Source organism: Puma concolor, chromosome D4 (assembly GCF_028749965.1).
Source record: "Puma concolor isolate L17-30 chromosome D4, mPumCon1.1.hap2, whole genome shotgun sequence".
Taxonomy (NCBI): domain Eukaryota; kingdom Metazoa; phylum Chordata; class Mammalia; order Carnivora; family Felidae; genus Puma; species Puma concolor.
Window position 1 is genome coordinate 8,076,290 of NC_141679.1, and position 24,307 is coordinate 8,100,596.

At 41.9% G+C, this 24,307-nt stretch overlaps 1 protein-coding gene across 11 annotated transcripts in view; it reads left to right on the forward strand.

The window, feature by feature from the left end:
• The window catches only part of RFX3 (regulatory factor X3), a 298,993-nt gene that overhangs the window by 31,997 nt on the left and 242,689 nt on the right, over positions 1 to 24,307 (forward strand). The window contains exons 1-2 of one of the 11 annotated variants that reach the window (XM_086684916.1): positions 5,598 to 6,695; positions 20,093 to 20,166. The exons of 8 other annotated variants lie outside the window; for them this stretch is intronic. In XM_086684916.1, the coding sequence (XP_086541042.1) occupies positions 20,133 to 20,166 (34 nt within the window). In that variant the 5' untranslated portion in view covers positions 5,598 to 6,695; positions 20,093 to 20,132. Of the gene's footprint in view, positions 1 to 5,597; positions 6,696 to 20,092; positions 20,167 to 24,307 lie in introns of those variants that run through there. 2 more of the 11 variants (XM_086684915.1, XM_086684919.1) reach the window with 2 other exon arrangements.

Here is a 24,307-nt window from a genome sequence, read left to right on the forward strand (position 1 = left end):
TTTATATACATGTGTATGTAAATATACACACATACGTATGGGATAGCATACACTTGCTTTTCAGTACAGTCTCAAGTTAGAATTACTCATATGGAGATAATTGCTAGGTGAGAAAACTAAACTGCAAGACTAGTCTAAACTCTCACTATTGGTAAGGTCTTTTCACATGAACGTGTTTTCTGCAAACTGTATACTGTACATAAATGCTGCTCTACATGTGAACAGAGGACACCTAGGGTCACCAACCCCAGGAGGTCCTTCCTCTTAAAACCATGTGTATGTGAGGCTGCATTTTCTTAATATACTCAACCCAGATGGCAGATTGAGTGGAGAAGTCTACGTGAGAAGCCAATCGTCTTCTTGTTTAGTTTTTTAGTTTTTTATTTTAATGTTTTTAGTTTTCAGAGAGAGAGAGAGAGAGTGTAAGCAGGGGAGGGGCAGAGATGGTGGGGAGTGGGGGACGACAGAGGACCTGAAGCGGGCTCCATGTTGACAGCAGAGAGCCTGAGGCAGGGCTCAAACTCACAAACCATGAGATCATGACCTGACCCGAAGTCGGAGAGGTGCCCTGGGAAGCCAGTTGTCTTCTATTGAGCAAGATGTTAAAAGAAATTTATAAAAACAGAAAACAATGCCACTGTTCTCATTAATTCATTAATGTTTTTTTCTTTGGGAAAATTTAGGTATATTTCATAAACATGTTTATGTTAAGATGTAATGGTTTTATTGTCACTTTCAAATTAATACTGCTTTTCTACTTTATTTTCTAATATACTGACTGGATAGACATAGCTGGTGACGTACCAAAGCTTATTATTACTAGCTGGAGAGAGTCAACATTGCCCATCTCCTCTTAACTCCGCATTCCACATTCAGTTGTTACATTGCTAGCTTGAAATGAGTCATGTTGGGAGTATTTACACTATGGAAATGAGCAAAAGCTACAAATCTGGCTCTTTTGAGGGGTCGGAAGGGGAGCTGACAGACATTTATCAGTGCCCCACCAGACAGAACACACAGAAACAAAAGTCCTTTGGGGGTCTCAAAAAAAAATTTAAGACCTAAGTGGGTTCCAGGACCAAAAAGTCTGCTTACTAGAAAAGAACTGGTTTTTATTACTTTACTATGCAACTTCACACCAACGTCCATGCTAATGTGTGATCAAAGCAGATTTTTAGCCAGGTGCTCTGCCTTTGGAGGCACTTTACCCGTCTCTCCTATGCTGCCTTCCAACGAGAATAACTCCATGAAGCGATTTGAAGTCTATAAAGAGCCCTGTCCTTTGTGGTTCCCCCCGTGACGAGCACACAGCTTAGTTACCTGTTGACTGATTCGAGACCATCAGTACTATGGTGACTCAGAAAAATGGAGACAAGGTTCTGGTCTGGAATAATTTTAGAGAAGTCTTCCGGAAGGAGGGTGGACATGAGATGCATCTTGAAGGGTGTATGGGTGTATTGCCGTGAGGAAGGAGTTCAGCACGTACTAGAGGTAGAGGCACATCATCTTGGTGTGAAGAATTTCTTGGGAAATAACGAAGCAGATGGAGTGGAATGGAAAATCGGGCGAAGGATTTGGAACTTCACCGGACAGGGCGTAACCAACCAGCGTTTACTTTTACCGGGGCTCAAACGTGAAGGTGAAAATGGTGCTCCCTAAGGAGATTAATCTGGCAGATGTGTGTGGATGAGCAGGGAGTGAGTCAAGCAAGGTAAACTTCTCTTGATCATCTGAAAGGAAGTAGATAGAGTGAAGAACCTGGCCTTTTAATTCCGAAAGACGTTGGTTAGAATCCTGCTGCTGCTCTGTGACTTTCAGTTCATGGATAAAAATGTAAAACTATGCAGATATAATAGCCAGTGGGGTTGTAAGTAACATGAAGAGCGTGGACGAGTTGAGTATCGATTAGATGCCAGTACGGTGCCAGGACTTTCAGTGAGAGATACTGTTTATGATCCTTTTACTGTTCCTACCCCCACACTACTGGCATAATAATCCTTGTTTGATGCGTTATAATGAAGATTGGAGCTGGAGACCCGTTATTGGAAATGAGATGTGGAAACCAGGCCCAGCCCTAACCCTTATGGGTATAAGAATACAAATGGAAGCTCACTCATTGTGTTTCTACATACTTAAGTGCGGCGGATCCGCTGTTAGGTAAAATATGCTCTTACCTCATAATTTGACCGATACAACTTTATAAGATGACGGATGACCATTTAGAATTCTCAGTTTTTTGGGGTGCCTGGGAGGCTCAGTCAGTTGAGCGTCTGACTTCGGCTCAGGTCATGACCTCACGGTTCAAGAGTTCGAGCCCTGCATCCCACTGTGTGCTGGCAGCTGGGAACCTGGAGGCTGCTTTGGATTCTGTGTCTCCCTCCCTCGCTGCCCCTTCCCTGCTCGCACTCTGTCTCTGTCTCTCTCTGTCTCAAAGATAAGTAAACATTAAAAATTAAAGAATTCTCAGGGGTGCCTGGATGGCTTAGTCGGTTAAATGTTCGACTTCAGCTCAGGTCATGATCTCGCGGTTTGTGAGTTCGAACCCCGTGTCGGGCTCTGTGCTGACAGCTCAGAGCCTGGAGCCTGCTTCGGATTCTATGTCTCCCTCTTGCTCTCTGCCCTTCCCCCACTCATGCTCTGTCTCTCTCTATCTCAAAAATAAACATTAAAAAAATTAAAAAAACAATTCTCAGATTTTTTGGTTCTCTTCTAGAATATAGTGGCAAAGGGAGGACTGGCCTTCTGTCATCTTGTCCCTGTCCTGAAGTCTGCCTCCTCCTCCCCGTCTCCTAGGCTCTTTGCTGTAACGTGTCCATGTGCCCTATTCCTTGCAAGCTCTGTCTTGACCACCTCTTGGGTCTGGAGGTGGATACGCCCGCCTCTCCATCTGCCCTGGGGCCGATAGTCCAGGGCTCTGCGAGGGGATCCGACTCCTGGAAATTTGCCAAGGCAGAGTCCAGAGGAGTCAGAGAGCATGGCCCTGGGCTGGGCAGATTTCTCATTTTATGGGGAAGATCCCAGGGAAGTGGCCCCTTTTGCCTGGGTAGTTATCCAGCGTGAATGAGATTAGCAGGATGTGGTTACTGATGAGTTGTGGGGTATGAAAAAATGAGAGCGTCAAAGGTGAAAGATCACTGGGTTGCAGGAGAGTTATAAAGCCACTGAGAAAGTTAGGACAGATGAGGAGGGCCCTGAGTAACCGTTTTGCGCACCGTTGTATCCTGTGGCACCAAATCAGCTTCTAGCACCTTACCAAGTGCATGGTTGCGACTCAGTAAATGTTGAAGGGCAAGATGAAGATACTTGAAAAGCTGCGCCAGTGGCGTGAGAAGAAAGGCATTATAGAATAAAGAAGGAAAATAAGTTCTTGCGGGGCCAGTGTAAGAGCTTTGAGGGAGGAAGCGTTTTGCTGTGCTTGGCGTGGTAGTGTGCGAGCTAGTTGTGTGTGGGGACTGTGCACATCTAATACTGGTACGGGTGGGACCTAGTGTAGTTGCCATTCTTTCTTAAACGAATAATTGAATAATGTTATATGAGAACAGCTTTAAAGAAACGAATTGGATTTTAAGTTTAAAATGACCCGTGGCGGGGCGCCTGGGTGGCACAGTCGGTTAAGCGTCCGACTTCAGCCAGGTCACGATCTCGCACTCCGTGAGTTCGAGCCCCGCGTCGGGCTCTGGGCTGATGGCTCGGAGCCTGGAGCCTGTTTCGGATTCTGTGTCTCCCTCTCTCTCTGCCCCTCCCCCGTTCATGCTCTGTCTCTCTCTGTCCCAAAAATAAAAATAAAACGCTGAAAAAAAAAATTAAAAAAAAAAAATAAAATAAAATGACCCGTGGCAAACACAAATTTGTACCATCAGTGAACTGTGATGGTGGTCAAGGAACCTGAGACTGTTCCAGAAATGAAGAGATTCTGCGCAGTGGTGTTCGTATCAGATAGGGTGGTGAAAGGTGTTCAGGCCGGAAGTTATGCTTGTAACCTGTTTGGAGGAGGGTAGAGGACACTGATTAACTGTAGATTAGCCACCGAAAAAGTTAGGTATAAGGGAGGGTAGTTAGAGAAAAAAAAAACTTGAAGGAGCTGGGAGAGTTATCTTAGAAACATCTAATTGTGGCTGTGTAATAGTCCTAGTTCTTTTCTTCAAAGTTGTTTCAAAGTATGGTCTAGTCACTTAGTTGACGATAACTATACAATACCTCAGGTCAGAAAATATTCTGTATTTCATAATGACGATAAAGTAACAGGAAAGTCTGATAATAGCGTTAAAATTGCCAAGTTCTTTTTGAGAACTCTGGTGTGTTAATTAGTGTAGATGATTGCACTTTGGCTGTATCTGACTCGTCATCGACTAAATACACAGCAAACACCTGTGATTATTTTAGTGATCCTTGTCTCGTTCAAGTAACCCCAAATATGTGTATTTAGACTGTTGCCTGTTCATATAGACTCAGCTGTGCCTGTTTTCTGTGTTATTTTTCTAAGTTTAATGGGCCCACATAAAAATTTATGGTAACTGTCACTTAAAGTCCTCTTTACCCTCAAAGAAAAAAAGAAAACAAACAAAGCTAGATCACCCCAGGTAGCTCTGATGCTGTTTATAGTGACTAAGTGATCAGATATATTCTGTACTAAGTTGATCTCTGATCCCATGGGTCAAATTTAGGGCAAAAAAAAGCATGAACATATATAATAAGCAAGTACACTTAAGTACATGTTTGTATTGCTAAAATTTATTAGCAAATAAAAATCATTAGTATAAAAGCGATCTTGCTTGTTCTCTGCTGAACCGAAGATTTCTTTTTAAAATTTTCATAAGACTGAATAATCATGCATTTCTTATTAATTTTTGTAGCTTTCTGATCTGCTTATGTATTGTTTTTGCTTGTTTATTTTTAAGAAACAAATCTTGGGGCGCCTGGGTGGCGCAGTCGGTTCAGCGTCCGACTTCAGCCAGGTCACGATCTCGCGGTCCGTGAGTTCGAGCCCCGCGTCAGGCTCTGGGCTGATGGCTCAGAACCCGGAGCCTGTTTCCGATTCTGTGTCTCCCTCTCTCTCTGCCCCTCCCCCGTTCATGCTCTGTCTCTCTCTGTCCCAAAAATAAATAAAAACGTTGAAAAAAAATTTTAAAAAAAAAAGAAACAAATCTTATTTAATTATTATTACTAAAATTTTTTAAAAATGTTTTTAATGTTTATTTTTGAGAGAGAGAGAGACAAAGTGTGAGTGGCAGGCTGATGTCTCAAATTGTTTGGTCTCTTGTCTTCACGATTTAGAAGAGCAGATTCTTTCAAAGAATCCTTCTCTCCATTATTTTTCCTCGCTTATATTTTCTTGATTATTAGAGTAATATGTTTATTCTTTGACAGAAGTTGTCTCTCCTTCCCTGTCAAGTCAAAAGAATTTCTTTTTCGACTACATAGGAAACCTAAACAGAGAGGCAGTCATGCAAAGAGATGCTTTGAAAATAATTCAGTTACATGGCAATTAATATTTATCCACAGATTCAGTAATATGAAACGACCACATAGCTTGTGTACGTCAAAGAGTTCATTTTTAATGTTAACCTGATTCTCTTTGCTTTTAATATTTTAGGCCACTTGGTCATTCTGGCATTTCATGGTAGAGAATACATTGAGTTTGGCTCATGGAAAGAATATGAGGTAATTGATCACATGTTCTCTATAAAGTATGAACTATAGGTACACAAAGCAGAGTATTGTAATGTATCTAGTATAGGGTCTCATGTACAAAATTTTTTGAGAGCTATTTTTATAAGATTTTGAGATAGGTTTTTTTCTGTCTTGATAGTTGGCAATGGTTAACATCGTGAGGAACTTTATTTTCTTTCACAGCTTGCATGTGTTTAAGACATGATAGTGTTAAACTCTTCTTCACATCGTTATGTGGTTAAAGTTATTTCGTATTTTAATTTTTTATTTTTGTAGTGAGCTCTGTGCCCAACATGGGGCTTGAACTCACAATCCCGAAATCAAGAGTTGTAGGCTCTACGGCCTGAGCCAGCCAGGTGCCCCTGGTTGTAGTTATTTTTAAGTGTTTTGGATAGCTTAGCTTTCTGTGGGGCTCTGGAAACCACAGGAGAACCCCTCCCTCCCGCCTGTCTCCCCAACATGCCCTAAGTAGGATTAAAGGCATCCTGCACTGAAAATGTGTAAGACATTGTAAGAAAGACCATCAGAGCCCCTGTAATGTGAAATTCCGGGGGCTGCTCAGGGTGCTTTACTGAGAACGTAAATATGAGACTGTTGAGTTAGTCTTTTCCCACCTTTTGTACCCACGTGTCGCCCTGCGTGATGTCTAGGTGTGGCATTCCAAAATGACAGTCAACTAAAATGCAACTGAATGCCACATGCATTTCTATTGTTGTTTCACAGATTGTCAGACGTGAAGCCCGTGTCACAGTAAATTCAAATTAAAGAGAGTAAACTATAGCAGCTATTCTTAAGAGATCCAGCCCGTGACATGGCGGCAGGTGGGTCAGTGGACATGAACTATTCGGTAGAGTAATTGGCTAACGTGCTGCTGATGTCATAATTCTCCTACTCAATAATGGGCTAGTTATGCCGGAAGGCGCAGCAGTTTGGTGTGGGGACTTCTGCTTCCGGTACAACAGCACTTGAAAGAGAGGCCTTCCATTGGTGTTCAGAAAGGAGCAAGGAGCAGGGATAGGGGTCAGGTGAGTGGGGGGGGGGGGGGGGAGGGGGGCACCAGAGGGATAGGCGTAGAGCTGTGCCTCATTGTTGGTCTTTGAGGTTACGTGTGCACCCAAGTTACTTCCTCACTTTTCCACATAGTTGAAATGCAATTGCCAGCCCATTCAGTATGATAAAACATTGCTATTTTAGCATTTCTTCAATATTCAGCTCCTGTGGGAAGATAATCACACAATCTACCGGTTAAGAGACTTAACCAAGATTCAAGAAAAATAAGCTGGAGCTCTATCCTTCATCTCAAACCTGTGCGTTTATAAAAGTTTTCCACAGGGTACACCAATATTTTATTTATGGATATAAATATACTTTCCAATATTTTATTGATGGATATAAGGCTGCAAGAAGGAGACACTGAATAGTTTTGTGTCTAAGACCTTCGTAACATGATCTGTAGCAAAAAACCACGCATTTATGTATAGGAATTATAATTTAAGAGCTATTGTAATCTTTACACAGATAGTATGTTTGAGAGAGTACCGACTCTGAAATAGCTTCTCTAGGAAGTCTTACAACTTTATCATTTCTCAAACTGTGTGAGTCGTCTGTAGGAAACACGTGAATATGATACATTTTTTCCCTATTACTTGACGTTCATGATTGAGTACATCTGATCGGAACGTTGATCTCACACCTACCAATTGCAAAAGCTAGCCTGGGTCTGGAGAACGGGTTTCCATAGCATACTGCTACTAAAAGTGCTTACAGATAGTGTTTGTTAAAAACAGCGGACATTTAAAGTAACCACTAGGTGTGTCGGTGGAGTCCTTCCCTTGGGCAAGGTAGTGGGAGATGAACTTACCTTGAGTTATCCTGAGAAGCAGTGGAGAACAATTCTTAATGTGTCTGTTCGTCCCACTTCTTTCCTTTGAATCCAATTTTTGGACCTTCTTTCACTCAGATAACGCTGAGTGTCTTTGTTGTATGTGAAATAAGGAAATTGTCTTGGGAAGGGGAGTGGTAGGAAGGAAAAATGTTTGTTTTTATATTATAACATAGTTTGTAAGACAGTAATTATAATATAATATATGTCGTATAATAATATATAATAGTATATGTAATAATTACATATAGTATATAATATATGCTTTACTTAGCAGATCACACCTTACAAACTTGTTTTGTGTGGTCAGCATCTTATTTAATTTATCTCAGCTTGTCCATTGTATGGGGTGGGGGTTGTCTCCTTGCTATGGATGTGGAAACTAAGATTTATAGAGGTGAAGAAACACCTTTGAAGGTTCCAGAGCTAGTAGATAGACAATCTGGAATTTGAACCCAGATCTTGTGACTCTTCTTCTGTTGTTATCCACTGTGTTAGTAATTTTCACATTATATTTTCTGGTCAAAAAGTTCTTCAGGAGCCATGCTTGGGAATGGTGGTGGCCTGAAAGGCAGGTTCATTAGAAGATCGGGCTTTACAGCTACTGCTCTGCACTGGTTCCCTCTGTGCAAGGACTGTAAATTAGAACCACGAACTGTGCCTCTCGTGGATCCAGGTTACATACCTCTTTTCCTACTGGCATTGTGGAGATAGAAACACAGATTAGCCTCTTGGCATTTTTCGTTACGTCTGTTTCTCCTCCACCAGTACTTACTGAATTAACATAGCACACAGGATACACTTTTTACCAGGGCCAATGAGAATTGGTTTTAAAATAGTAGGATAGTTTTGGGGGCGCCTGGGTGGCCCAGTCGGTTGAGCGTCCAACTTCAGACCAGGTCATGATCTCACGGTTTGTGGGTCTGAGCCCTGCTTCGTGCTTTTACTGCTGCCAGTGCAAAGCCCGCTTGGGATCCTCTGTCCCACTCCCTCCGCCCCTACCATACGCGCGTGCACTCTCTCTCAAAAATAAACATTAAAAAAAGTACGATAGGATGGTTTCAAAAATAGAAAAATTTATTAAAAACTCAAATGCAGACTGTCCGTATTAATTATATCTTGTCCATAAAGTGACAGTGATAAGCGTTATCAGTTTTTATACAATTTAAAATATTGAATGTATTTCATAATCCCAAGTCTGGCAGTTAAGTACAGTGGCTCTTAAAAGTGGTTTCCATTAGTTACTGTGTGTGTATAGAGCCTTGAAAATTCTAGGGTATAGTAGCATTTATAGCAGTAACAGTGTTAATAGTATCAAAGCACGGTTCCTTCATCATATAGCATTCTAGAGTCTTTGACAATAATAGATTCCAAATACGTTTCCATCTTCCTCAAGTATGCATTTAAACCTTACTGTAACAGCCTATGCAATTACCTATCTGCAAATAAAAAATAAATCCCCTCAGTGGTCCACCCAAGACGTCATGAAATTTAATAACGGTTAAAAGTTAATCACACAAATTCAAGATGAGGCTAATTGTTTAGACGCAAATCATAGCATTCCACAAATTGAAAATAGGTCAACAGTTTTGTACTTTTAAAAATGAGCATGACTCTGGAGTATTTTTTTTAAAGCTTAAGTCATTGAGCTCTTAGTTTACTAAACTGAACACTTTAATAATGTTCCATTATTTTCCCCAAAGCTCATTAGGGACGCGGAACAATTGGAGAGATACTGGAAAGGGCAGCATGAATGGGCATTGACAGGAGGGAGGAAAGGTTCGAGTCACCGCAGTCACTTGTTTAGTTTACGGGAAGAAGGGGGAGAAAGACCTTGAAATCTGTCTTGAAATATATTTGTACTTTTTAATTTGTGCTGCAAACTTTCAGCTAAAAGTAAAATGACAGGTATGTTCGTGCCTTAAGTCGTCTCCTTGAAAGTCAGACCCAAGTAGAATGAGCTGAAATTCTAGAAAGGGTGATTCTAATTTGTCATAAAGAAGACCCTCTTGAAAAGATCATTAAACTCTAACGTGGCAATAGAAGGATATTTGGGAGGTCATACCCCATAAAAATCTTTATGACCAGAACGGTGATTCAACTAAGTATATGTTTTATCCTTAAAATCTCTACCAAGCTGGAGGTTCTTTGATTATAATTATGCTGCTGATTGGAACAATGCAATACGTATGTAAATATGCTCTTAACACTAAAGACAGTGCCTGAAATTTATGGAGATCCCCTTAGTGTTTGAGAGACAAGATCACATCGAAAGTACATTTTCAATTTGGGATCATAGAAAGAACGACAATGTCTTTACTCTGAGAGATCATATAAGTCCCACATTATTGCATGCACTTTGAAAATATCTGGTAAAGAATACAAAGGAAGGCAAGAGTCAAGAAAGTGAGGATGCCGCTCTCTCCTTTGGTAAGGGGGGGGGGTCTAGTCCCAAGTAGCCTGTGGGGTTTTGAGTTAGTCTCACTTGAGTTTGAATCATGGTTTACCCACCTACCAATTCAATATTCTTATTAATATGAGGAGAGTGACGGTCGCCTTGTAATTGTGAAAATAAATCAAAGATACATGGCACCAAGCGGTGCTTAACAAGTGATAGTTCCCTTCATTCTCTCCGTTGACTCTTACGTCTCTAGGAGTTTGGATCAGGAAAACCAATAGAACAGGGAGGGGAGAAGGGGGTAAACTGAACTTCCCTCGTTTGGGAGGTGGGTTCAACATACTTCTTGCACTTACCATTTAACTTCTCAAATTTTGCTATAATCCTGCCATGCTCGATAAGAACTTCACTGCTTTTTTAATTTTAATCTTTTACGCTAAGGAGAAACCGGGGTTTTTTTGGCCCTGCCTGAAGCAAAATCTTCAATTTCAGACCCGCTTATAGGAAGAACGCTGTTTAGAGTTGCAAGTAGGAAACCACATGTGAAGCAGAAATTATTAAGTATCTTCAGATCTTACCTCCTGGAGAAACTGCCTTTTATCAAAAGGAAGTAAATGTTTACCTAAGAGGTCAGTGTTACAGACGCATTATTTTCTTGCAATTTAAGGGCAGTAAATTGTCATTTTGTTTTATTTTAATTAGCGTAATTGTCTTCGGTTACCTCCTGACCTGTACTTACCCCTGTATCACCCCCCCTCCCCTGCCCAGCCCGGCCCCCAGCTAACACAAGTCAGCCGAATCCCTTAAGCCACCTTGCATCACCTGGTATCTCATTTAGTAACTAGTTAACATTTTAGAGCAATGACCAATACGAAGTGCTACCTGTATGTCAGGCACTGGGGTAAGTAACTTCTGTGTATAATAACTTAATCCTCATGTTATCTCTTCGAGGGAAGTAGGTACTACAGATCCGTGATCCCTAATACGTACTTGTGGATTTCCACAGGCTCTGAAAATCACCAGTTTCCCTAAGTTTGTGGGAAAGCTAATTTAGCTGCAGAACCTGAGCTGAATGAGATAAGGCTCCTTAAGGGTCTTTATTTATCCCACAAATGGGACATTCATCTTTTTAGCGACGGAAACATTAATGTGTATGATTATATGTTGCTGCCCTAGACACACCTGGGGTGTTACATGTATATGATACTACTTTCCAAAGTTACAAAAGAGATTCCGAGTCATGTGACCTATCTGGCCCAGGGGCCTAGCATGGGGGGTTGTGAACCCGTTTCATTATGCCACTTTGTAAATTTTTTTTTCATGTTTATTTCTGAGAGAGAGAGAGACAGACAGAATGCAAGCTGGGGAAGGGCAGAGAGAGAGGGAAACACAGAATCCAAAGCAGGCTCCAGGCTCTGGGCTGTCAGCGCAGAGCCCGATGCGGGGCCCGAACCCATGAATCGTGAGATCATGACCTGAGCCGAAGTCGGACGCTTAACCAGCTGAGCCACCCAGGCGCCCCTTATTATGCCACTTTATAGAAGAGAAGGCTGATCTTCGAAGATGTGAAGGAAACTGCCAAGGTTTGAATGGTATGTTAAGATGTGAAGTAACTGCTCAGGTAATGCGTGGCAAAACCACAGTTAAAGGCCACAGTCTTACTCTGAAGCCACATGCTTTTTGCCGTCCGCTTGCCAAGGCAAGATGGAGCTCGGTTGGCACCCGTGTGTGTGTCTTGAGTTGACAGAATTGCTGATCTTTGCTCACAGAGGAAGACCTATATCTGGCTATCTATGGTGGAAGATAATCCTCGTATCGTCTGTATTTGGGTGTGGCCTGTTAGGCTTTTCTGCATGTTTTGGGTACAGACGTGTCTCATCGTAGAATTTCCCTGAGTGTAATGGATCCTAGCCACAAAAGTCTGACTCAGGTCACAGTGGGTCTGGCTTCTCCATTGTCACTCCTCGTTATTTTATGTTATTTGTATCTCAGTGCTGGCGGTTGCTTGTTTTAGCTGTATTCGACAAATAATTATTTAATGCCTGCTGTGTAGTAGGCTAGAAATATAACATTGCACAAGAAAATCCTTGGTCCCTCAACAGGGACACTGTTGTCCTTGTCAACGGGACAGTTCTTGGTGGGGTACCCTGTGTTGCAGCATGTTTTGGCATCTGTGGGCCAAAATGGCATTAGAACCTCTCCCCCACCCCAGTCATGTGACAACCAAAATGGCCCCCAGAGTTTCCAAAGTTCCCTGGTGGAGGACAGGGTGGTATATCTGGATGATACTCAGACTCTCAGCCCTGAGGATAGTGGCTGGCCACTTGCCCATCTACTGTCCAAGTCGAAGAATTGATCTTAAGCATTTCTTTTTTTCTAGAATCCTGGCTTCATGCAAAGTGAACAGAACAGAAATCTACAAAGCAAATAACTACACTGCTTCCACTTGGGCACAAGGGCTGAACTGAGAAGCAAGATTAGTTGTGGATAATCTTAGCCATGGCTAATTGAGACCTCTCATTATACTGTGTAAATAACGAGGATAAGGTATTAAGCTCCCAAGTTAATATACCAAGCGATGGTGTTCTTCTTTGAACTGTAGAGTCAAATCAGCCCAGGACTTTACATATGCAAGTTATTTATCAGACACATAATGCAGTACACTTATGCTTGCTCCATTGCCGCTCCACTTTTCTCTTTTAAGGGACGTTTTAAAAGAAATTACAAATTCTAAATAATTTGCGAGTGGAAGCAGTCCTATGAAGGCTTTACGAGTCTTCATTTGTCATTTGAAAGAGGAATATGTGGAAATTTTCATTCAGTATCCACATCAACTGCTTTTTAATCAGTATTTTATCGTAAAAGTAATAATGGCTGAAAGTTAACAGAACCTCAAGCTAATGATGGTTGAGATTATTTTAAATGAAAATTATTTTATTGTGTTGTGGCTATAAAAATTATACGTGCTTAATGTAAAACATTCAGAAAATACGGAAAGGTACAAAGAGGAAACGAAAAAAGAATCACCATTCTGTTCAAAGATGACATCCCACGTGCTCACAAGATTACTGTTCTGTCTTCTCAGGATTTGTCTCTTAGCGAGTGCATCTGGCATTCTTGGGCGTACTTCTCACACACGCGTGTGCCCTCTCTCCCTTCACACACAAAAATATGTGCCCTTCCTCTCAAAAATTGGGTCCTACAGTTTGTTTTTTTAACTTGGACACTCCTATCAACATTTTTTTCGTGGTAAATAACATGTTGGTGCCGTTGTATGAATGTTATCGATTTAGTTAAGCGGTTCTCCAGTCGTTGAGGTGGTACCCTATGGTTTGGTGCTACGATGAATTGTTGTATATACATCTTTGCGCAACATCCAGTTAATTCCTTTATATGAGTTGTGAGGGATGGAACTGCTGGGCAAAAGGCTGGGTGCGTATTGAATGGTTTTTGAACCACCAGCTTGCTCTCTAGAAAGCTCATGCCACTGTATACTCTCAAGAAGAGTGTTGTTGTTTTGTTTTTTTAAGAAGAGTGTTTTAATGTTTTGTTTCTTTGCATGCTCTCTACACGATGATTAATCTTTGTAATTTTTTTTTTGTATTTTCGTCAATCCTGTAGTTGAAAAATGTCTCCCTTGGATTTGCATTCCTTTGATAACTAATGACAAAAAAAACCCTTTTTTAAAGTATGTTTGCTAGTCAGATCTTTTGTTGATGGCTCATTTGTATGGTTAGACCATTTTCCTGCCGGGCATTGTCTTTTCTTCCTCTTTTAAATTTCAAGGTCTTCTCATAACTATAAGGATATAGATCTTTACTGGTCATACTGTACATATTTTGCCATTTAAAAACATTTGCTGTTTCGGTGGGGTTTGTTTTCGAGACATTTTGGTATGTAAATGTGTCACTTTTTTTCCCCATTTGGTACTCCCACATCATAATAAGGCCATTATTACTCATAATGTCTCAGTAGATGGATTGAAGATTAGAGCTTTAAAAAAAATGAAGCTACTTTTCAGATGGGAAGCCACGTTGCAGACAAGGAAGGTGATCAGTTTTTTCTGTTAATTAGATATGTTTGCTGTGATTACAATTTCAGTAGCTGTATGTAAAAACAGAGATTGTGAGAGGGAGATACTTTGATGTAGTTGAAAGACTTACTTGAAAGCCAGATAGCCCTAGCTTTGTTTTTAATTTAGACAGCAGGTATATATCATGTGCCTATTATACTTTAAACATTTATAATAGATTTTTCACGTGCTAGTTGGGTGACCATGGGCTTTTGTTTATTTGTAAAAGGGGAATAATAACCTACCTTGTTGTTATTTTAAGGGTCATAGTTCACCTAACAGCACCTGACGTGTAATTAGATAACAATAAACCACAGTCAGTATGAGTGTTGTTACTCTTTATAAGTAACACAATATAACCTAATTTTAGCCCATTATGACGTGTTGTATCATTGCTGTGGTGGTCGTTTGGCATATGGGGTAATTAACTGTGATTATTATAATTTTATTAACAGAATGGAGCCTAGCTGGGTTGACAATACATAGGATCCTGTCATTTGACATTCTGGTTTTTGACGTCCCTTCTCATTTCTTGTCTTATCTGTCCTCTCTAGTCTTACTGTAGGATGGGCAGGGCCCGTGTAATTTTTCATTTTACACTTGAGGAGCTGAGGCTGTGAGAGAATGGTTGAGTTGTCCCAGGTTGTGTGGCTTGTAAGTGATTAATTAGGTTTCTATTTCCCTCCTACCCATAATTAAGATTCTCAGTGAAGCCAGATTGACCCTCAGTGTGGGGAGGAACAGAGAATGGAATCTAACTGCCCAGCCTTCATTTAGCTTCGCCATTTTCTGGTTTCTGTGGTCGCTCCTGTTCCAGCCGCCTGGAAGTGGCCGAAACGTTTCCAGTGTCTGTTGGGTCGATGGCGGTTACGGTGAACCACGCCTCTGGGTATTCCCACACTTGGGAAGTCCTTTTCCTTTCAGCCTGGGCTGAACCGGTAGCTTGCTTTGACCAATAGAATGTGACAGAATGAAAGCTTTTCCGGGTCTGGACATAAGCCTTAAGAAGGCCAGGTAGCTTTTGTTTTTGGGTTTTTTGGGGCGCCTGAACCATCATGGAAGATTCTTGGTTACCTTCCTGGAGAGACTGTGTGCAAAAGAGGCCACGTGGGGGGAGAGAGGCCCTGAGACGACATGGAGAGAGAAGTCTAGTCGTGCTGGTATTCTGGCCGAGCCCTGTTCCCACCCGTCGGTGGAAAGCGGTCGTGCAAGGGATCGCCGTGCACGGGATCGCCGGCACGATTAGCTGGAGAGCTGCCTCGCCGAGCCCAACCCAGATTGCAGAATTAGGAGCAAATAAAATGTCTTTTTTGTTTGTTTGTTTGTTTTGAGCGGTAGGTTTTGGGGTAGTTGATTAAACAGCAGTAAGAAGGACAAAAGAAGGAGCACCTGACTCAGTGGGTGGGGCATATATGACTCTTGATCTTGGGGTTGCAAGTTTGAGCCCCACGCTGAGTGTAGAGGTTACTTAGAAATAAAATCTTAAAGAAGAGCTAAGGAAAAATAGGAAAAGAATGGTTTTGAAAATAAAAGTTTTTGCTAAAGCGTGTTTACTTTTTTGGGGCCTGTTTTGATGGTTTTGGACTTTCCCTGGCTTGCCAATATCAGGCCGTGTTAAAGGGAGATAATAGGAATGAATCACTCTTCCTTTCAAGAAGCTCGTCTTGCTTGTAGTCAGGACCCATGTCCTGACTACATGGGTCTGGCTGATACTTGGGTGATGCTGAGGTAAGCGTGATTTTTCTGTGCGGAGGTTCTCCAGAGAAACCTCAGGAGATAAGGTCCCTTCCTGTGTGCAGGTCCCTGGTTTCTCTTCTCTGCTGCGTTTCCTGCTCCCACTCTCTGTGGCTCTTTTTATCCCTGTCGGAACGGAATTGGAATTGGCCTGGGTCGGCCAAGTAGGACCCGACGGAGTAGCCTTTTTCTTCCTCACGTGAACTTGTTCCTGTTCTCCAAAAAGGACCTGGGAGGCCTTTGGGGCCAAGAGAGGATAAGACCAGGGACCATCTTTATTTTCAGTCCTTGCATGTGTTACTAAACAGGAAAGATTCAGTACGGCGAGATATTGTCTGTGCAGTTTAATCCCTCTCAGATCAGTTTCTCTTCTATTTGTTGTAATATAGATTTTTTTTTTCTTAAGTTTCCACCAGATAAAGAATTGGTGACCTAAAAAGGTATAATTTTTTAAACAATTTGTTTTGGTTAAAATGCTTTTTTGTCTTAAAAACTACGCGAAACTAGATTTAAAATATCACAGAGTTGATTGGCTTCCACATTGGTCGGAGTGAGGCCCTCCGTGCACTTGATCTCTGTCTACGACAGAGCAAAACGAAACAACAGCAAAACAACTGTTTTGCTACGACAGCAAAAACAGCCCAAGTGAACTCCTTCAGAATTCTGGCAGTTAACCGCAGCCAGCGAATGCACCGCAGATCCTCCGTCCGAGAGAAGAGTCCTGAAACCTGGGAGGACACCGGGGTCCGTGACGTTTTAACTCGTGCTTCCTTCCGTCTCTCCTCCTTCCCCAGCCTGGCAGCTGAGCAGAAGCAGGCAGCGTTGCACATGACGCAGAGATCCGGCCACTCCTGGAGACCCATTAAAAGCACCTTCCCCAGAGCGCGGTTCATATTTTGTCCAAACTTGCGGCTCCCTGGGAAAAGTCTATTTCCAGAGAGTGGTTGGCTATTCGATTTGACTCAGAGCTCTGCTCGGTTGGGGGGGGAGAGAAAGCCCCTAGGGCTTTGCTGCAGCAAAAGCAAATGTTGGCAGTGTCTCCACCGCTTAAGGCTTTTCTTTCCGTGGAGGCAAACCAGAGCCTGGCCAGGAATTCAGAAGGAAATCTGGGAGAATTAGCCAACTGTAGGGAACTCTGAAAAACTCCCGTCATATTCCTGGACATCTAAAAGGCTGCGCCATGTGCAAGGCTGTGCACGTGTCTGTGAAAGACCTAGGAAAGCGGAGGTTCCCCTCTGACCTTGAGGCTCTGCCTAAGCAGGAAGTGAAAACTAGGGCCGTGTTATCCCCTGACAGAAGTCTGAGAGTGTGAGTTCTCACACAGATGCCTTTGGCAAAGGGTGGAGACACCCAGGCGAGGCATTTAGGGAAATCTGACCAACCAGTGGCTGGCCACTGAGTTAGACAGATACACGTGTGACTCTTTGGAAGCCAGGCTTAAAAATGAAAGCAAGAACTTAAAATCTGGCGGAAAACTCCGTGGCCACACACTACAGGGACTGTAGAACCTACAGAATTAGTTCATCAAAGTGCCAAACGAGCAGCACCGGAGAAAAGGACAACACCACCACCAGTGATAAAATATCTTGGAGCAGTGTGGAGGATTCTGGTACCACAGTTGTTAAAATATATTATCTAAAATGACCAGTTTTTAATGAAAAAGTGAGACGTAACAAAGGGGAAAGTGTGACATACACACGGGGGGGGGGGGGGTGGCGGTGGGTACGAAAAAGCAAAAACCAGCCAAGAGAAAAATGTCCCTGTGGGAGCCCAGATAGGGACTTCGCAGACACAGACTTTGAGCTATTATAAATATGTTCAAAGAACTAAATGAAACCGCATCTGAAGAATTAAAGGAAAGTATGAGAATGGTATCTTACCAAAGGGAATATCCATAAACCTAGAAATTACCTAAAAAGAACCATACCGAAATTCTGGAGTTTAAAAGTACGATAAATGAACAATTCACTAGATTTGCTCAATAGCAGATAGGAGTTGGCAGAAGAAAGAATTAGTCAACTTAGAGGTCGCTCCATAGAGATGAACCAGTGTGAGGGGGAGAATGATGATAAAAATGAACAGAGCTTCAGGAGTCCTGTGGGTCACCCACCATCAAGGGTCCCAACGTATGCAAAATGGGAGGCCTAGAAGGAGAAGAACGAAAGAGGCAGAGTATTTGAAGAAATGATGGTAGAAAACTTGCCAAACTTGCTAAAAAATATTAGTCTACACATGAAAGAAACTCCGTGTACCCCAAACCCAAAGTGATCTTCACTTAGACTCGTCCTAGTTCAAATTTACAAAAGTGGGAGAGAAATCTTGAAAGCAGGAAGAGAAAAATCTCATAAAAGGGATCCTCAGTAAGATGAATGGCTGACTTCTTATGAGAAACCATGGAGGCTGGAAGACATTTTCAAAGTGTTGAAAGAAAAAAAAAAGACTCCCAGTTAGGAATTCTGTATCTGGCTAAAGTCTCCTTCCAAGATTCAGGAGAAAGTAAGACATTTACCAAACGAGAGGCGCTGGGGTGGCTCAGGCGGTTGAGCATTCGACTCTTAATTTCAGCTCAGGTCATATCTCAGGGCTCGTGAGTTCGAGCCCCCGCTGTTGGGCTCTGTGCTGGCCTCTTGGAGCCTGCTTGCAACTTTCTCTCCCCCTCCCCCCCGCCCCACCAAATAAATAAATAAACATTAAAAAAAAAAGACATTTATCAAACCAAACCAGCTGCCAACAACAACCACAAAGTAACAACATACCAAATCAAACAAAAAACTGGAGAATTTGTTGTTAGCAGACTTGCCTGCAAGAAATAATTAAGGAGGGTCCTTCAGGTTGGAATGAAACAATAAGCAGTAACTACAAAGGACTAGACAGTAAACTAACCCACATGAAGAAATAAAGACAAATGATAAAGTAACTACATAGTTATGAGACATATGCAGAAAAATACTCACAAAAGCCTTTGTCTTCATAATGTCTTTCTCGTGTTTTAAAAGGCAACTGCATAAAGCAATAATAACAATTAAAAAAAACCCCTGTATTGACAGGCTTATAACATGTAAAAGTATAGTTTGCTTATCAATAACAGTAAAAAGGAATGGAAGAAAATGGAAGTATATCTAAGGAAAGTTTTTGATTCTTATTGAAATTAAGTTAATGTTAATCCAGACTAGAATGTTTAAGGTAAAAATACTCCTTGTAATTTCCAGGGCAGCCGCTAAGAAAAGAACTCAGAAAGGGGAGTGAAAGACAGACCAAGGGAAAGACCAAGAGTTGAGAAATAGATTTATGGAGCTCCAGTATACCTTTGTAGAAAAGAGATTATAACGTATAGCTTCCAGGTCAAATAACCTATTCATGTTGTTCTTAAGGAAATGTTACCAATAGAGCATATTGGTTCACGGATCCTCTTACAGGGCTTAATTTTATAATACTGTCAGGTACTTTATATCCATAGATATTTAAAACATGGTAGAAGGAAGATGCACCAAGGTGAACTCAGTGTGAAATGATTGCATTAACCCTTGGTTCTCAAGTTGTAGCTTTGTTTCCCTGGAGATGAAATGGCAAATATATGGAAATGAGAGATCCCCTTTATTTTGTCACTGAAAGCTTGGGTATGGAAAATTCAGTTCTTTTCCTTCCTCTAAATGCGGAAAAGAAAAGATGAGCAATGTCTCTGGAGGGCAGAGTAGATCTTGGGAAGATGTACCTGGAGATAAATGTACATAGGAAGGTGCTGTTGACTGGAGAAATGTTCTGGGCAGAATATTTCAGAAGCCTTGCGAGGTATTTCTATCTGCATTTTCCATATATTGTTCATTCTGTTCTCCATGGGTGCTCAGCTCACTGGAGAGCCAATCTCATCACAAGGACTGTTCATTGTCGGGGCGCCTGGGTGGCGCAGTCGGTTAAGCGTCCGACTTCAGCCAGGTCACGATCTCGCGGTCCGTGAGTTCGAGCCCCGCGTCAGGCTCTGGGCTGATGGCCCAAAGCCTGGAGCCTGCTTCCGATTCTGTGTCTCCCTCTCTCTCTCCCCCTCCCCAGTTCATGCTCTGTGTCTCTCTGTCCCAAAAATAAATAAACGTTGAAAAAAAAAATTAAAAAAAAAAAAAAAAAAAAGACTGTTCATTGTCGTGTAGAGCTGCCACAATTATAATGTATTACATATGCCTTCAGAAAATAAAACCGATGTTTAGCTTTATGGTACGAAGACAGTTTAATTATATCAAACAATACATGTAATTTCCTTATTCTGGGAAAAGTGATGAAATTGAATTTTCTTACTGTTGATTTAAACAATCACTTAAAAATGAAATTCTCAATCTGTTTTCAGTCCCAGCACAGTTGAAGAATATAGCACAGTTGCATCTGTAATGATGGCTCACTCAACTGGGAACATCTCTCTGGGTGAGAATAAGTAATATTTTTAACGACCTCTGAGTAATTCCAATGTGGCATACCTTCTTTCCACCACAGATAACACACTGAAGTCTTAGATGTCTAGAGTGTTACAGAAATTAGCGTTATTAAGAGGTTACAATGATTAAAACTGCATCTAATCTTGTGAGACTCTGGTTTTCTTAAGCAAGGTCTCTTGAACATTTCTAATGCTTTTTTATGTATCACTTTACTGGGGTATTCCAGGCATTTTTATTCCTGGTTTTTAAAACTCATATTAACTGTTTTTAAGTGTGCAGTGCTATAGTGTTAACTCTATGCACATTTTTGTACAACTGACCTCTAGAATTTTTCTTGTAAAACTGAAACTCTGTACCCATTGAAGAATGACTCCCCTTTAATTCTCCCCCTCAGCCCCTGACACCTACCAATCTACTTCCCATTTCTTTGAGTTTGACAACTTTAGGTATCTCATATAAGTGGAATCATGCAGTGTCTGTGTTTTTGGTGACTGTCTTGTTTCATGTAGCCGAATGTCCTCAGGGTTTATCCATGTTGTAGCATGTGACAGGATTTCCTTCATTTTTAAGACTGTATAATGTTTCATTGTATGTGTATACCACATTTTCTTTATCCACACATCCACGGATGGGGATTTAGGTTGCCTCCACCTTTTGGCTATTGCGAATAATGCTGTAGTGAACATGGCTGTACAAGTTACCTCTTTGAGATCCTGTTTTCAGCTTTTTTGGGTGTATATCTGGAAGTGGGATTGCTTGATGATATATATGCTAATTCTATTTTTAATCTTTTGAGGAACCTCCGTGCTGTTTTTCCTAATCACAGCACCAATTTACATTCCTACAAGTAGCGCACAAGCCTTTCAATTTTTCCACATCCTTGCCAACACTTGTTATTTTCTGTTTGTGTATTTTTTGTTTTATTTTTAATAGCAGCTGTTCTAATCATTCCTAGCTGCTTGATTTACTGCTAGTCCTCTTCTGGAATTCATATGATACTACGTGAACACATTGCCACCTTAGAAGACAGAGCTAAGCTGCCTTTTTTTTTTTTTTTTTTTGATGTGTTTTCCTCTAGTTTCTAAAATGAATAACTTGCTTTAAAGGCGTCGTCAGGTAGCGATTACTATGACTGGATTGGCTCTGCCCTTGTTTCCAAGAAGGCCCTAAATGTTACATCTGTAGATGCGTTATTTCATTGTGTACCTAATGTGCTTCTTTGTGTCTGAACATTGGTTGTCTCTATTTCACTTGCCCTGCTGCATCTGCTTGTGAATCTTTCTGGCATCCATTCTCCACACATTTCTTGCCTAAGTGGAGTTGTATTGCCAAAAATTTGGCTTCAGTGCTGGTAGACCAGCTACCTTCCAGTGCCCTATATTTGATGATCCTCTACAGATTATAGATGATGTTAGATGATGTTCAAGACAACAGATGCAGTGCTTATAATCCACCTAGTCCACACTGCTGTGTCCGTTTGAGCATTTCATGTTTTACAGGTATTTAGAGTGATTGGGACTCCAGTGTTGTTTCTAACCTGCCTTGGACACTTGCAGAGATTATACTGCCATGTCGTAAAATTGGGGGGTGGGGTGAAACACATTGAATCTGGGGATAGATCCGTATTGAAGGCTTGAGGCTGCCCCTAGGCTGACTTGCACCTCTAGAGATGTTTCTTACCCTCTCTGCGTCGGACATCTCGTGTAAATTGGATAGTGGTACTTAAACTTTCATTTTATTTTTGTGTTTTTTTCTTATTTTTTTTCAATATATGAAATTTATTGTCAAATTGGTTTCCATACAACACCCAGTGCTCATCCCAAAAGGTGCCCTCCTCTATACCCATCACCCTTAAGCTTTCATTTTAAAGGCGTTAACCTTAAAAACACAACTGCCAGTTCTTTACCGGCAAAAAACGGGTTTATTTGGGAAGAGCAGAGAATTGCAGTCTGGGAGCTACCAGCTGTCGTCAAACCATTGGCAAGTCTGGAGAACAAAGGGGAGATAGGGTCTTCTGTAGAGGCAAGGGGACTCGGGAGGGCTGTTAGAAACCAAAAGTCCCCTGCCATACACTGGGGGTCGCAAGTAGAGTGGCTTCTCAGTGGCCGGGTCGTGACTGTCTCTCATTGGCTGGACTGTTGCCAGGGCAGAAAAGGCTGGAATAGTGAGGTAGCTGCCTGCCAGGTCCGGTCTCTTCCTACTGTGGATTTGCAGTTGAAGAGGAGGGGCAGGGCCTGGGAGCTACCCCTGCTGACCTCCCAACTCCATCCTCAGTGAGGTTTCCTTCCGTTAATTTTCATAAAGGACTCATTGATGCTGTGAGCTTGTGTTTTTAGGAACCAAGGAGGCTATCAAGTTAGAATTTTCTTCTTCCAGTGAAGGATGGGGGGGGGGGGGAATGGATTGTCATACCCCAGGGGTGTCTAAATGGCCCATATCTGACGGATGTCTTCTGATGAGTTTGATGTTCGTAGCTTGTCCATTAATTGAAAAAGTCATTTAAAACAGTCAGTCATAAAAAATGATGCCTACATCCCACTAACATTCTGTTTTATCTTAAATCACGCACATAACAGACTGTCTTCTGGTTAGGACCCCGGCCTTTCCCTGTATCGTAGGTTTGCTGTGGGGAACCCGTCTCCCATTAATCTACATTCCTGACAAACCCTTTCCACTTTACACTTTCTTTAATGTAGATTTTAAAATTTAGAGAATTGAAAGGCACTGATTCTCAGAGTGTGGGTCCCAGGCCAGCTGCTCTACATAACATGAGAATTTTTTCTTAATGTTTTTCATGTTTATTTTTGAGAGAGAGAGAGAGACAGAGACAGAGACCGAGCAGGAGCAGGGCAGGGGCAGAGAGAGAGAAAGGGGGAGACATAGAATCTGAAGCAGGCTCCAGGCTCCAAGCTGTGAGCACAGAGCCCAACGTGGGGCTCGAACTCACAAACTGTGAGATCATGACCTGAGTGGAAGTCAGATGCTTAACTGACTGAACCACCCAGGTGCCCCAAGTTTTACTCGGGAATTTCTTAGTGTACAGATTTCTGGCTTCACCCCTTACCTCCTGATTCAGAAACCAAGGGACTGGGGCTAAGTTATCTGTTTTCACAAGGCCTCCACACTAAAATTTGAGAACCACCATTCTATATTTTAGATTTTGCCCATTTTTCTATTTTTTACTTTTACCTATTTCAACAGCAAAGTGTGTAGTGACTTACCTCTAAGTCTTTCCTAAGCTTTTGATTTAGTTTCTAAAGACAGAACACTGTTGATTTTTGCTTACATGGCTTATCTAATATTTAATTAGATTAGCTAATTACACTAACAATACCCCCCCCCCCCCATGAGGTTTTGGAACAAAATGGTGTTGGGGGTGCACACAACTCAGCTCTTGGTAGCAAACCTGTGAGGGGCGCCCCAGAGATGACTCTGCAGGCTGGGAGTTTTCAGCACGCCATGGGCATCTTTTACTACGGTTGGGGAGGAAGCGCAGGGTGTGGTGTCCTACAGCTAAGTTGGGCAAACGAAGGTTGACCAAGAGAACTCCTACGTGTTTTTCCATCTAGGCTTCTCGACTTCCCTGGTCTGTTTATCTTTGTAGCCCTTGACTCAGTGTGTATGTTTTAGATTTTTGTTGGTTTGTAAGTACTCCGTCTTTGCTAGATCTTGGAGCTTGAAGTTTGTCTTTCATAACTGCCACCTGTCTTTGGTCAGTCTTCCGGAGTAAACAGAGAACTCAGTGGTTCATAGGCAAGATGTGTGCCTGTTAACTGTCGACACCAAACAGGAAACTGTGTCGCGGCTAATACTGGGTAGAAAACAGATGGATTTGTTCTTCCCAGCCTGATACTAGCCTTGCTCTAGCTTGGAGTGCCTGCTGTGGTCTGGTGAAGCCAGTCATATGTGGGAATAATTCGGTTCAACACGTCAGGACGGCCATTTGTGCCAACGTGCGAGGGAAATCTTTGCCCACCCTTGAGATGGTCACTGAGGGGTTAGATAAGTTGATCTGGAACCTGGCCTGCTGAGTTGAAAACACTGCTCTTTGGCAACATTCTGGATGGAATTTTGACCGAGCTGCCTTGTTAGATGTAGGTTTTAATGATTTGCGTATTTTTAATCACATT